General features: G+C 44.8%; 1 protein-coding gene across 1 annotated transcript in view; it reads right to left on the bottom strand.

The window, feature by feature from the left end:
* CSMD1 (CUB and Sushi multiple domains 1) overlaps positions 1-13,294 on the bottom strand; it is a 3,308,788-nt gene that overhangs the window by 249,224 nt on the left and 3,046,270 nt on the right. The window contains exon 51 of the mRNA XM_069726899.1: positions 9,942-10,136. Coding sequence (XP_069583000.1) covers positions 9,942-10,136 — 195 coding nt within the window. The remainder of the gene's footprint in view (positions 1-9,941; positions 10,137-13,294) is intronic.

Raw genomic sequence — 13,294 nt, 5'->3', positions numbered from 1 at the left:
TCCTCAAGGAAGGAGTCATTGTGTCTGCCATCTCCCCTGATTTGCGGCGAGTGTTGCAAAAATTTCAGGCTAATAAACCTGATCGTTGTCCGGCCGAGAAACTGTTCGTCCCTGATAGGTGGACTAGTAAAGTTATCTCTGAACTTCATTGTTCGGTGTTGGCTGGTCATCCAGGAATCTTTGGTACCAGAGAGTTAGTGGCTAGATCCTTCTGGTGGCCATCTCTGTCACGGGATGTACGTACTTTTGTGCAGTCCTGTGGGATTTGTGCTAGGGCTAAGCCCTGCTGTTCACGTGCCAGTGGGTTGCTTTTGCCCTTGCCGGTCCCGAAGAGGCCTTGGACACATATTTCGATGGATTTTATTTCTGACCTTCCCGTTTCTCAAAAGATGTCAGTCATTTGGGTGGTCTGTGATCGCTTTTCTAAAATGGTCCATCTGGTGCCCTTGGTTAAATTGCCTTCCTCCTCTGATTTGGTGCCTTTCTTCTTCCAGCATGTGGTTCGTTTGCATGGCATTCCTGAGAATATTGTTTCTGACAGAGGTTCCCAGTTTGTTTCAAGGTTCTGGCGAGCCTTTTGTGGTAGGATGGGCATTGACCTATCTTTTTCCTCGGCTTTCCATCCTCAGACTAATGGCCAGACCGAACGAACCAATCAGACCTTGGAAACATATCTGAGATGTTTTGTTTCTGCAGACCAGGATGATTGGGTGTCCTTTTTGCCGTTGGCTGAGTTCGCCCTTAATAATCGGGCCAGCTCGGCTACCTTGGTCTCTCCATTTTTCTGCAATTCTGGGTTCCATCCTCGTTTCTCTTCAGGACAGGTTGAGTCTTCGGACTGTCCTGGTGTGGATTCTGTGGTGGACAGGTTGCAGCAGATCTGGACTCAGGTAGTGGACAATTTGACCTTGTCCCAGGAGAAGGCTCAACTTTTCGCTAATCGCAGACGCCGTGTGGGTCCCCGACTTCGTGTTGGGGATCTGGTTTGGTTATCTTCTCATCATATTCCTATGAAGGTTTCCTCTCCTAAATTTAAACCTCGTTTTATTGGTCCGTATAGGATTTCTGAGATTCTCAATCCTGTGTCCTTTCGTCTGACCCTCCCGGACTCCTTTTCCATACATAATGTATTCCATAGGTCGTTGTTGCGGAGATACGTGGCACCTATGGTTCCATCTGTTGAGCCTCCTGCCCCTGTTTTGGTGGAGGGGGAATTGGAGTATATTGTGGAGAAAATTTTGGATTCTTGTGTCTCTAGACGGAAACTCCAGTATCTGGTTAAATGGAAGGGTTATGCTCAGGAAGATAATTCCTGGGTTTTTGCCTCTGATGTCCATGCTCCAGATCTTGTTCGTGCCTTCCATGTGGCTAATCCTGGTCGGCCTGGGGGCTCTGGTGAGGGTTCGGTGACCCCTCCTCAAGGGGGGGGTACTGTTGTGAATTCTGTGGCTGAATTCACTCCTGTGGTCACAAGTGGTACTGCAGCTTCTGGGCTTCCTCCCTCAGGTGTTCTGGTGAGCTCGTTGGCTGCCTTGTTATTTAACTCCACCTGATTCTGTCTTCCTTGCTCCTTGTCAATGTTCCAGTGTTGGATCTGAGCTTTGGATCTTTCTTGTGGCCTGCTGCTCTGCTTAGATAAGTGCTTCTTTGCTTTTGTTGCTGTTTTTTCTGTCCAGCTTGTCTATTCGTTTTTGCTGGAAGCTCTGAGACGCAAAGGGTGTACCGCCGTGCCGTTAGTTCGGCACGGTGGGTCTTTTTGCCCCCTTTGCGTGGTTTTTTGCTTTAGGGTTTTTTGTAGACTGCAAAGTTCTCTTTGCTATCCTCGCTCTATCTAGAATATCGGGCCTCACTTTGCTGAATCTATTTCATCCCTACGTTTTGTCTTTTCATCTTGCTAACAGTCATTATATGTGGGGGGCTGCCTTTTCCTTTGGGGTATTTCTCTGAGGCAAGTCAGGCTTGTATTTCTATCTTCAGGCTAGTCAGTTCCTCAGGCTGTGCCGAGTTGCATAGGTAGTGTCAGGCGCAATTCACAGCTGCCTTTAGTTGTGTTTAGGATAGGTTCAGGTATTGCGGTCTACAGAGATTCCACGTCTCAGAGCTCGTTCTATTGTTTTTGGGTTATTGTCAGATCACTGTATGTGCTCTGATTACTGCACACTGTGTTACTGGATTGCCTACATAACACCAGACCATCCCTTTTACTCTGTCCATGTCGCCATCTCATCAGGAGATAATTTCTCTGCTCGTCATTCCGGAAGGAATTGATGAGGTCCTGTTGGGAATACCTTGGCTACGGTACCACTCTCCTCATATCGAGTGGTCCTCAGGCAGAATTCTGGGTTGGGGTGAATCTTGTGGGGGTAGGTGTCAGAGGGAGTGCGTTCAGGTTGCTACTACTGAGGTACCCGCAGATCTATCCTCTCTCCCCAAGCAGTATTGGTCTTATGCAGACGTGTTCTCCAAAAAGGCGGCGGAGGTCCTTCCGCCTCATCGCCCCTATGACTGTCCTATTGATCTCTTGCCTGGTGCTGAGCCTCCCCTGGGTCGAGTTTATCCGCTATCTCTCCCGGAGACGGGGGCAATGTCACAGTACATCCGGGAAAATCTGGCAAGAGGATTCATTAGGAAGTCAGTGTCACCTGCTGGGGCAGGGTTCTTCTTCGTGCAGAAGAAGAATGGGGAATTGCGCCCATGCATAGACTACAGGGGTCTTAACGCCATCACCGTTAAGAATAAGTATCCTTTGCCCTTGATATCTGAGTTATTCGATAGACTTCGGGGAGCAAGGGTATTTACTAAATTAGATTTGCGGGGTGCTTACAACCTGATTCGCATCCTTGAGGGGGACGAATGGAAGACGGCCTTTAACACCAGGGATGGGCACTATGAATATCTGGTGATGCCCTTCGGGCTCTGTAATGCCCCAGCCGTTTTCCAAGACTTTGTGAATGATATCTTCCGGGATATGCTTTCCACCTCGGTCGTAGTCTATCTGGATGATATTCTTATCTACTCTCCAGATATTGACTCCCACCGGAGAGATGTTTGCAAAGTCTTCGACCTCCTACGGGCAAACTCCCTCTATGCCAAATTGGAGAAGTGTATGTTTGAGCAGGAGTCTTTACCTTTCCTGGGCTACATCATCTCGGCCCAGGGATTGGCTATGGATCCTGCCAAACTACAGGCAGTGATGGACTGGCAAGAACCCCATTCTCTGAAAGCGGTGCAGCGCTTTATGGGGTTCATAAATTACTATCGTCAGTTCATCCCCCACTTCTCAACCCTGGTAGCTCCCTTGGTATCCCTCACCAAGAAGGGAGCGAATCCTAAATCGTGGTCCGAAGAGGTCTCCAAGGCCTTCACTTCTATTAAGTCCCACTTTGCTAGCGCTCCCATCTTACGTCGTCCCGATGTGGATAAGCCATTCCTAATGGAGGTGGATGCCTCTTCCGTTGGTGCAGGAGCAGTCCTCTATCAAAAGGATGCTCAAGGTCGGAAGCATCCATGCTTCTTCTCAAAAACCTTCTCACCAGCGGAGAGAAATTACTCCATCGGGGATAGGGAGTTGCTGGCAATGAAGTTGGCCTTTTCGGAATGGAGACATCTCTTGGAGGGTGCTCGGTTCCCATTCCAAGTCTTCACGGACCACAAGAATTTGGTCTATTTACAGACAGCCCATCGGCTGAATTCTCGTCAGGCCAGATGGTCCTTGTTTTTCTCCCGGTTCCACTTTACTCTACATTATCTCGCCGGGGAGAAGAACATCCGTGCTGACGCTCTATCTCGCTCCCTGGTGTCAACTGTGGAGGAGGAGGACGAGCCTCGGCTCATTGTCCCTTCAGAGAGTCTGAGAACCGTAGCTCCGGTTTCGCTTGAGTCTGTGCCTCCGGGCAAGACTTTTGTCCCCATCAATTTGCGTCCGGAGGTTCTCTCGTGGGCTCATTCGTCCAGAGTGGGTGGACACTTTGGGGCAAAGAGGACATCTGAGTTGTTGGCGAGAATGTATTGGTGGCCACATATGGTTCGTGACGTTGGAGACTACGTTCGGGCATGTGTCTCTTGTGCCAAAAATAAGTCTCTCCGTCAACGGCCAGCTGGGTTGTTATACCCTCTGCCGGTGGCAGACAGGCCCTGGGAGATGGTCGGGATGGACTTTGTGGTGGGTTTGCCCAAGTCACGTGGCTGTACTGTCATTTGGGTTATCACCGACCATTTTTCTAAAATGGTGCATTTGGTGCCGCTTCCCTGGCTACCTTCTACACGGGCCTTGGCAGCATTGTTTGTTAAACACATCTTCCGTCTTCACGGTATGCCAGACAAAATTGTCAGTGACCGGGGTCCCCAGTTTGCGTCTCGGTTCTGGAGAGAGCTTTGTCGCCTTCTCAGTATCGAGTTGAATCTCTCTTCGGCATATCATCCCGAGACGAATGGGTTGGTGGAGAGAGCCAACCAGACCTTGGTCACATATCTGCGACATTTTGTCTCTGCTAAACAAGATGACTGGGCATCTTTGCTACCGTGGGCGGAGTTTGCTCTTAACAATGCTGTAGCTGACTCCACTGGACAGACCCCATTCCTCCTTAACTATGGTCAGCATCCGCGGGTATCTGTGCCCATGCCCGTGTCTCCTGCCGATTCCAGGGTGGCAGACTGGGCTGTGGAGGCATGGGACATTTGGGATCGCACTCAGGATGCCATTCGGGCTTCCAAGGAGAGAATGAGGTCCTCCGCCGATGTTCATCGGCGCCCCGCTCCGACCTTTGCTCCTGGCGACTTGGTGTGGCTCTCCGCCCGTAACATCAGGCTGCGAGTTGAGTCCACTAAGTTTGCGCCTCGCTACTTGGGTCCCTTCAAGGTTCTCGAACAGGTTAATCCTGTGGTCTACCGCCTGGCTCTTCCTCCACGCTTGGGTATCACCGACACCTTTCATGTGTCCCTCTTGAAACCCGTATACATGTCCCGGTTTTCCGAGTCATCTGCCGGGACATCGGGTTCGTCTACGGACGATTACGAGATGAACGCTATTTTGGGGTGTAAGGCGGTACGCGGCAAAAAGTTCTATCTGGTGGATTGGAAGGGTTATGGTCCAGAGAACAGGTCATGGGAGCCTGCTGAAAACATTCGGGCCCCACAGCTCATTGCTGCCTTCGAACGTAGCGAGGCCCAAGGAGGGGGGGGGCCTAGGAGGGGGGGTAATGTTAGGAGTCGAGTTTCCTCTGCTGCACAGGGGGAATCTCGATCCGTCTCCGCTGTGGTCTCCCATTCTCCTCCAGCCGCAGTGGAGCCTGCTCAGCAGGGACGTCGATCCCAGCGTCTCGCTCAGTCTGACTCTGTGAGAAGAGTTACTGCTGCTTCTCCAGCTTCTGCCTGTAAAGCCTATACTGGTCAGCAGCGAGTGGACTTCTCTGGGACTAAGTCCTTGTCTGCGCACACTGAGCATGCCCAGGGCAAGATCTCCCGTTGGAGATCGAGGGTCATGTGCTCAGACTCTGCAGCGCATTCTATTGGTCCTCTTGGCAGGTCTTGGAAGGGCAAAGTTTCTGTGGCCGCTTCCTGTCCTGCAACTATATAAACTGCGCATGACCGCACGGCCATGCGCTAGTGTACAATTTAATACGTGTGTTTGTTGTGAGTGCAAGTCGTTCTTTAAATACCCCTACCCTATTGTATGATTGTTCGCGTATGGAGTATGGCTGCTATCTAGCGCCCGACTTACCACTCAACGTGTCACACACGTGTCAGCGTCTACTGCTGTGACCGCCAGTGCGGTGCCACGCGCCAGTGTGCGCTTCCTGACCCACGTCTGGGTGCTTAGTGGTGCCTGCCAGCACGGCACAGTTCGCACTTCGGTGCCTTAATTATATAATTCCTTTCACACCCAGTAGCGGTGTAGTGCCAGCAAGGGTCTAATCGGACTACAATCCCTGTTGGGGTTTACTTCGCTGACCACTTGCTCGCGCTCTATGTGCGGTACCGCGGTCCTGTGACGCAACAGGATCACTTTCTTCACGCTGGGTGAGGTTTAACCCACGCGTGTATTCTTTTGAATACCGCCATATTGTCTGTCATTTCCTAGCAGCAGGTTTCACCTGCACGGTGGACCCCGGACTGCGAACGCATCTATATCATCTCTCTTGGTGCGTTCCGCCAGTCCTAACAGGATGTCATCGCTACAGAATTATCAAACATGTGTATGCTAAATATTGTTTATGCACACTCTGAGGCTCAGAAAGGAGGGCATTTGGATTTGAGGGTACAGCATTTGTTAAAGCTTTGTTGGGGGTGAGGAATTATAGTCCTTTTCCAAAACGTTTGTGCTACCTGTAACTCACCTGAGTAGTGACTTGCTTTTCTTGTGGATTGAGTTGAAGCTTTTATTGCAAAATATTTTACATAACATTTGGTATCACATTTATTCCGCGCTCTACACTAAGCACTTACATTGGTGTTTCCATCTAAATTTTCGAATTACGTGATTCAGCTAAAACCCCTGAGAGAGCCATTCACTATAATGAGACAGCATAGTTACTCTGGACTTCGCCTTGCCTCTGTTCAGCAGTGTCCTTCTTTTCAGTAGTACAAAACACTGTCCCAGACTGCGTTTTTATGCACATCTAAAAAGATAGATACCAGTGGATCATAGTCCAGACAACATTCGAAGTGACTCCATTTGCCTCAATATAGATAATCTTTTGTCAAGGAATCCAACTGAATCACGTATTTCAGAGATTTACACAGAAAATACGGTGTTAGCGCTCATTGTAAAACACAGGATAAATGTGAGCCGAGCCTAACTGAGATCATTGGGAGGCAAAATGAACAAATCAACAGCATATCAAGAACTAGTTTATTTATTTTTATGTCGTTCCTCATGCAGTAGGCTTTATTTTTCTTGCCGGTATGATTACAGCGATACCAGATTTATATAGTTTTTTTTCTGACTGTTGTCACAAACCAAAAAGTTGCTTTTTTTCAAAAACAAGATTTTGCATTGCCATATTTAAATGCTATAGTTTTTCCATATTTCTACACTTTGTGTCATGTGAGGGCTTGTTTTTTCAGAACGAATTGATTTTTTTATTGGTACCATTTTCAGTCACGTAACATTTTGTGATCACTTTCTATTCCAAAAACCAGCAATTAAGGAATTCATTTTTGTTTTTTTTTAAATTCTGTTCTGCATGAAGTAAACTTGATAAGGCAGCGTTATTCTTTGGGTCAGTACGATTACAGCGATACCACATTTATAGAATTGTTTATGTTTTGGCACTTTTACACAATAAAAACTATTTTATAGAAAGAATAATTATTTTTGCATTGCTGTATTCTGGGAGCTATAGCTTTTTTATTTTTCCACTGATGGAGCTGCATTGTGGCTTGAAAGTATTTATGGGTTATGTGATGTAAAAAAAAATATTTTTACAGATTTTTTTTAACTATTATACTTACTCCCTGTAAGGGACTTTCACTTTTTGGAGTACGATCGCTGCTATAAAGCATTGCAAAGCACTGACATTGCAATGCTTTAAGAACTGTCGGTTCTGCACTGAAAGAATCTTGTTAGACCATGCTCTGCGAATGGTCAAACAAGCCTGCTAGCCTGGTGACCCAGATGTTGACATGATGACCTCAGGTCACCATGGCAATGGTCAGGCCCTCATGATAATGTAAAGGGAGTGCCGATCATAGGGGACTTGCAGCTCCCTCCCTCTTTCTGCCTTCTAAATATCTATTGCAACATTCAGTGGATTAAACTGCTAGTGAGGCAGTGAGAGCCGGGTGTCAGCTTTGATGTTCGCCGAACACCTGGTGGTGATTGGCTATGCACAGCCCGCTTTGTGCTGTTGATCGCATTAATGCATATATACTGCTTTGGTTGGGAAGTCCTTCTATTTTATCATGCATATACACTGCAAATGTCAGAAAGGGGTTAAAGTTGTGTGGGTCAGCATTGGAATTTATAGCTGTCTTATGTCAAATGTTTTATAGAACTATTCACATCCTCTACAAAAACACTTTATATTACAGACTTTTAGAACACTTAACTCTTTAACTTTTTAATGAGTCATAGTAAATAATACTACATTTTGCTAGACAAATTTTTTTTATAGATTTAGTCCCTCCATTTTACTTCAACCTTTCAACTTCCATATGTTGCGCTTAAGGTGTGTTTTAATCATTGAGCAGCTTAACTCCAATTTTTGACTGAATTCCCATGAAAACTTAGACTAGTGTTACATGGTGGCATATGTCACATGACAAAGAGATGGCATTGTTGCATTGTGACATCGCATCTGATGACTAATTATGGGGTTGCATTGAAATCTATGACAGAAGCACAGATTCATAAATGCTTTAAAGTGTGTTGGATTTTCTGTCACTGGTTGCAACATGCGACTATGACTTGCATACGATTTGTATGTGATTTTGTCATTTTTTTACAGCAGAACCACTGCTTTAAATTACTCACAATGCAAACTGTTGCAGACAGGGTTCCATTGATATTTATTGTTGAGCAGCTTGTCTGAGAATTGCTGTCATGTGACATGTCACAGTGTAACCCTAGCGTAATTGTTCAAGTGCTGTATGCAGTACTTCTCATTAGGGTTGAGCGAAATGCGTCGGCCATTTTCAGAAGTCGCCGACTTTTGGCAAAGTCGGGTTTCATGAAACCCGACCCGACCCCTGTGTGGGGTCGGCCATGAGGTTGGCGATCTTCTGAATCTGGTATCGGAAGTCCGATACCGAGTTCCGATATGTTTGCGATATCGGGAATCGGTATCAGAATCCATATTTAAGTGTAAAATAAAGAATCAAAATAAAAAATATTGATATACTCACCCTCGGAGGCGCCCTGGTACTAACCGGCAGCCTTCCTTCCTAAGAATGAGCGCGTGAAGGACCTGTGGTGACGTCGCGGCTTGTGATTGGTCGCGTGAGCGGTCACATGGGCGGTCACGCGACCAATCACAAGCCGCGACGTCATCTAAGGTCCCTAACGCGCTCATTCTTAGGAAGGAAGGCTGCCGGAAAGAAGCAGGGCGCGTCCGAGGGTGAGTATATACCTAATAGGAATATACTCACCCTCGAACGCGCCCTGCTTCTTTCCGGCAGCCTTCCTTCCTAAGAATGAGCGCGTGAAGGACCTTAGATGACGTCGCGGCTTGTGATTGGTCGCGTGACCGCCCATGTGACCGCTCACGCGACCAATCACAAGCCGCGACGTCACCGCAGGTCCTTCACGCGCTCATTCTTAGGAAGGAAGGCTGCCGGTTAGTACCAGGGCACGTCCGAGGGTGAGTATATCAATATTTTTTATTTTGATTCTTTATTTTACACATTAATATGGATCCCAGGGCCTGAAGAAGAGTTTCCTCTTATTCAGACCCTGGGAACCATAGTATCCCATTGCACTGCATTGGGTTTCGTGTTTCGGCCGACCCCGCCCCCGACTTTTTTATAGGATCGGCCGATTTCACTCGACCCGACTTTTGAGAAAGTCGGGTTTCGTGAAACCTGACCCGATCCTATAAAAATAAAAGTCGCTCAACCCTACTTCTCATTGCTGTAAATTGCTGTTTTAATGACTTTCTATTTTACATTTCTCTTAAATATATACTACATATTTATATACTAATACTGTACACCATCATTTTATATACTATACAATGACAGTTAAGTAAAAAATGCTTTAAATAAACACAATTATACACAATAAGCTTAATAACTACTGCAGAATACATAGTGTCTATATACGAACTAGATCTTTGCAATGTGTTACATCTATTCTATTTATTAGTATGACATGGAATAATCTAAATTTATCTTCAATTTAATTGATTTATTCCAAAACTACTGTATATACTAAAACAAATATTTAAATTATAATTAGACAATGGGAATGAAGAATATGGATGTAATACATATTCACTCCATACCCGTGCAGCTTGGTTTGACATCTCCTCCACTCCATGTTCCATTGGCTCTGCATTGTAGAAGTCTCAATCCTTGAAGAAAATAACCAGGACTGCAACTCAGCAAGGCTTGACACCCATATTCATTTAAGGAACCTGAAACCAGTCTCCAAATAATATGTTCAGAAAGCTGAGAATCCAAACTTGGGCAAGATATAGCTGTAAAAAGGACAATACTTGAATATTACTATTTTTTTTTCCAGAAAATTCTATTATAAACACAAACAAAGAATGACATAACATGAAAATATAAATATGTGTAAGGTAACATACTTCAGCTGTTTTCATTTTCTATTTTAAAAAGTGAGAAAAAAAACTAATATTACATTCAGAAAATCAAATGTGCACTCTTACAAACATTTAAAATAGCTGATATTTATTCCATGATCCATAGACTTGTCAAATTTCTTTGTATTAGTTCATGTATTGGTATTCATATTGGAAAAATTCAGGACCAGATCCTTGTTAAAGTAAAAATATCATCTTTATTTCATATTAATTAAAATATCTGTATGGACACCATACAAAAAAGATTAATATTCAAAAAACACATTTTGAGAGCAAACTCCTTCAACATTGCATAAAGTCAAGTGAAAAGTATTAATATTATTTCTCATGATAATTTTTGTAAACTCCACCCCTCCCAACTTGAATCCTAATTGATTGCCGTTAGGTCAAAATGAAATCTTTATGCAAATGCATGATATCAACAATTTTAGTCACTATTCATAATGATAAATTATATTGTACCTAATAGTGATGAGCGAATGGCATGGTTGCTCCAGTCTCCCCGAGCACGCTCGGGTGACCTCCGAGTATTTGTTAGTGCTCGGAGATTTAGTTTTCGTTGGCCTCAGCTGCATGATTTACGGCTGCTGGGCAGCCTGAATACATGTGGGAATTCCCTAACAAACAGGCATTCCTCACATGTATTCAGCCTATCTAGCAGCCGTAAATCATGCAGCTGCGATGAGGAAAACTCCTCATCCAGCGACAAAATAAAGTGCTGGGCTTTCCCCAGTGACCAACGATCTCCCAGCAGGGGCCTGATCGTTGGTCGCTGTCACACACAACGATTTAGTTAATGATATTGTTGCTACGTCACAAAAAGCAACGATATCGTTAATGATATCGTTATGTGTGATGGTACCTTAAGTGTAAAGCCTGCAAAAAATTACAAGAAGGGTCATCCATACACTTTTGAAAGCACCAACTATAGTACCTCATTCAAATATTATGAACTAAGTGTACGTGTGGTACACTCATAAAAGCTTTGTACACAGTGTAAAGCATGCCAAAAATTACAAGCTAGGTCATTCATACTTTCTTCCCCCCGTGACCCTGAAGCTTATTTTCACCTTTCAGACTAGGCCAATTTTTTACAAGTCTACAAGTTATAACTCTGGAATTTTTCAACTGATCCCAGTGATTCTGAGATTGTTTTCTCAAGATATATTGTACTTTATGATAGTGGTAAAATTTCTTTGATATGACTTGCATTTATTTGTGAAAAAAGGAGAAATATGGCGAACATTTTGAAAATTTTGCAAATTTCAAACTTTTAATTTTTATGCCCTTAAATGAGAGTCATATCACACAACATTGTAATAACATTTCCCACATGTCTACTTTACAGCACAATTTTGGAAACATAATTTTTTATTAGGAAGTTATAAGGGTTAAAAGTTGACCACTGATTTCTCATTTTTACAACAAAATTTGCAAAACCATTTTTTTTTAGGTACCACCTCACATTTGAAGTGACTTTGAGGGGCCTATTGTTAGGAGTTGAGTTCCGGCCGCTGCACAGGGGGAATCTGGAGCCGTGTCTGCTGTGGTCTCCCATTCTGCATCGGCTGCAGTGGAGCCTGCTCAGCGGAGATGTCGGTCCCAGCATCTCATTGGATCTGATACTGTGCAAAGGGTTACTGCTGCTCTCCAGGCGCTATTATTGTACCCTGCACTGGTCTGCAGCAAGCAGGCTTTTCACACACTAAGTCCTGCTTTGCACACACTGAGCATGCCCAGGGTAAGATCTCTCACTGGAGGTCTAGGGTCACATGCTCAGGTACTGCAGCGACTTCCATTGGTCCTCCAGGAAGGCCCTGTACCTGATCAAGTTCTGTGGCAGCCTTCCATTGGTCCTTCTTGGAAGGTCCTGTACATGCTGCAGCTATAAAAGGTTCGCATGACCGCACGGCCATGCGCTAGTGTCAATTTATGTATGAGCTCAGCGCCAGTGTGGTTGTGTTTGTATGCAGTCAGGGACCCAGCTGAAATAGGCCCCTAGAATGCTGGCACCTCCGGCGAGGAATTTCGTGTGTGTGTATTCAGGGACCCGGCTGAAATAAGCCCCTAGAATGCTGGCACCTCTGGCGAGGAGTTTAATGTGAGTGGATACAGGGCTGGCGTATAGCCATTAGAATTCCGGCTCCATCGGAGAGGAGCTGTGTGTTTGCATTTGACTGCATGACCACTAACTACTCTACTAAGTAGCTGTGTTCCTCTGTGAGCTAAACAGGGCACAGCATTCTCTTTGCTAACAGACTCTCTGAAGTAACAGAGTTTGTTTATAGTACTATATTGTACCGGCATACTTAGCAGCAGGTTCTTTCCTGCACGGTGGATCCCGGGTTGCGAACGCACCTACTACTACTAATAAATATATATATATTCGGTGCGTTCCGCCCACCCTAACACCTATATGTTAGAAAATGCCCCAAAATTACACCATTCTAAAAACTGCACCCTTCAAGGTGCTCAAATCCACACTCAAGAAGTTTATTAACACTTCAGGTGCTTCACAGGAATTTTTGGGATGTGGAAGGAAAAAACAAACATTTACTTTCCTTTCACGAAAATTTTCTTTTAGACCTATTTTTTTACTATCACAAAGGTAACAGGAGAAAAATACCACACATTTTGTTGAGCAATTTCTCCTAAGCATGCCAATACTCCATATGTGGGGGAAATCTACTGTTTGATCACATGGCAGGGCTTGGAAGGGAAGGAGCGCCATTTCACTTTTTGAATGTAAAATTTACTTGCATAATTATCAAGTGCCATGTCATATTTGCAGAGCTACTGATGTGCCTACACAGCGGAAACCCCTCACAAGTGACAACATTTTGGAAACTAGACCCTTTACGGAACTTATCTAGATATGTACTGAGCACATTGAACCCACAGGTGCTTTACAGAAGTTTATAAAGTTAAGACATGAAAATAAAAAAATCAAATTTTTCCCAAATAAATTTTTTAGCTCCATATTTTGCATTTTCATAAAGGTAACAGGAGAAATTGCTCCATACAATATG

Source organism: Ranitomeya imitator, chromosome 5, assembly GCF_032444005.1.
Source record: "Ranitomeya imitator isolate aRanImi1 chromosome 5, aRanImi1.pri, whole genome shotgun sequence".
NCBI classification, from domain to species: Eukaryota; Metazoa; Chordata; class Amphibia; order Anura; family Dendrobatidae; genus Ranitomeya; species Ranitomeya imitator.
The sequence above is the reverse complement of the archived record's forward strand: the minus strand, read 5'-3'. Positions and strand labels throughout refer to the sequence as shown.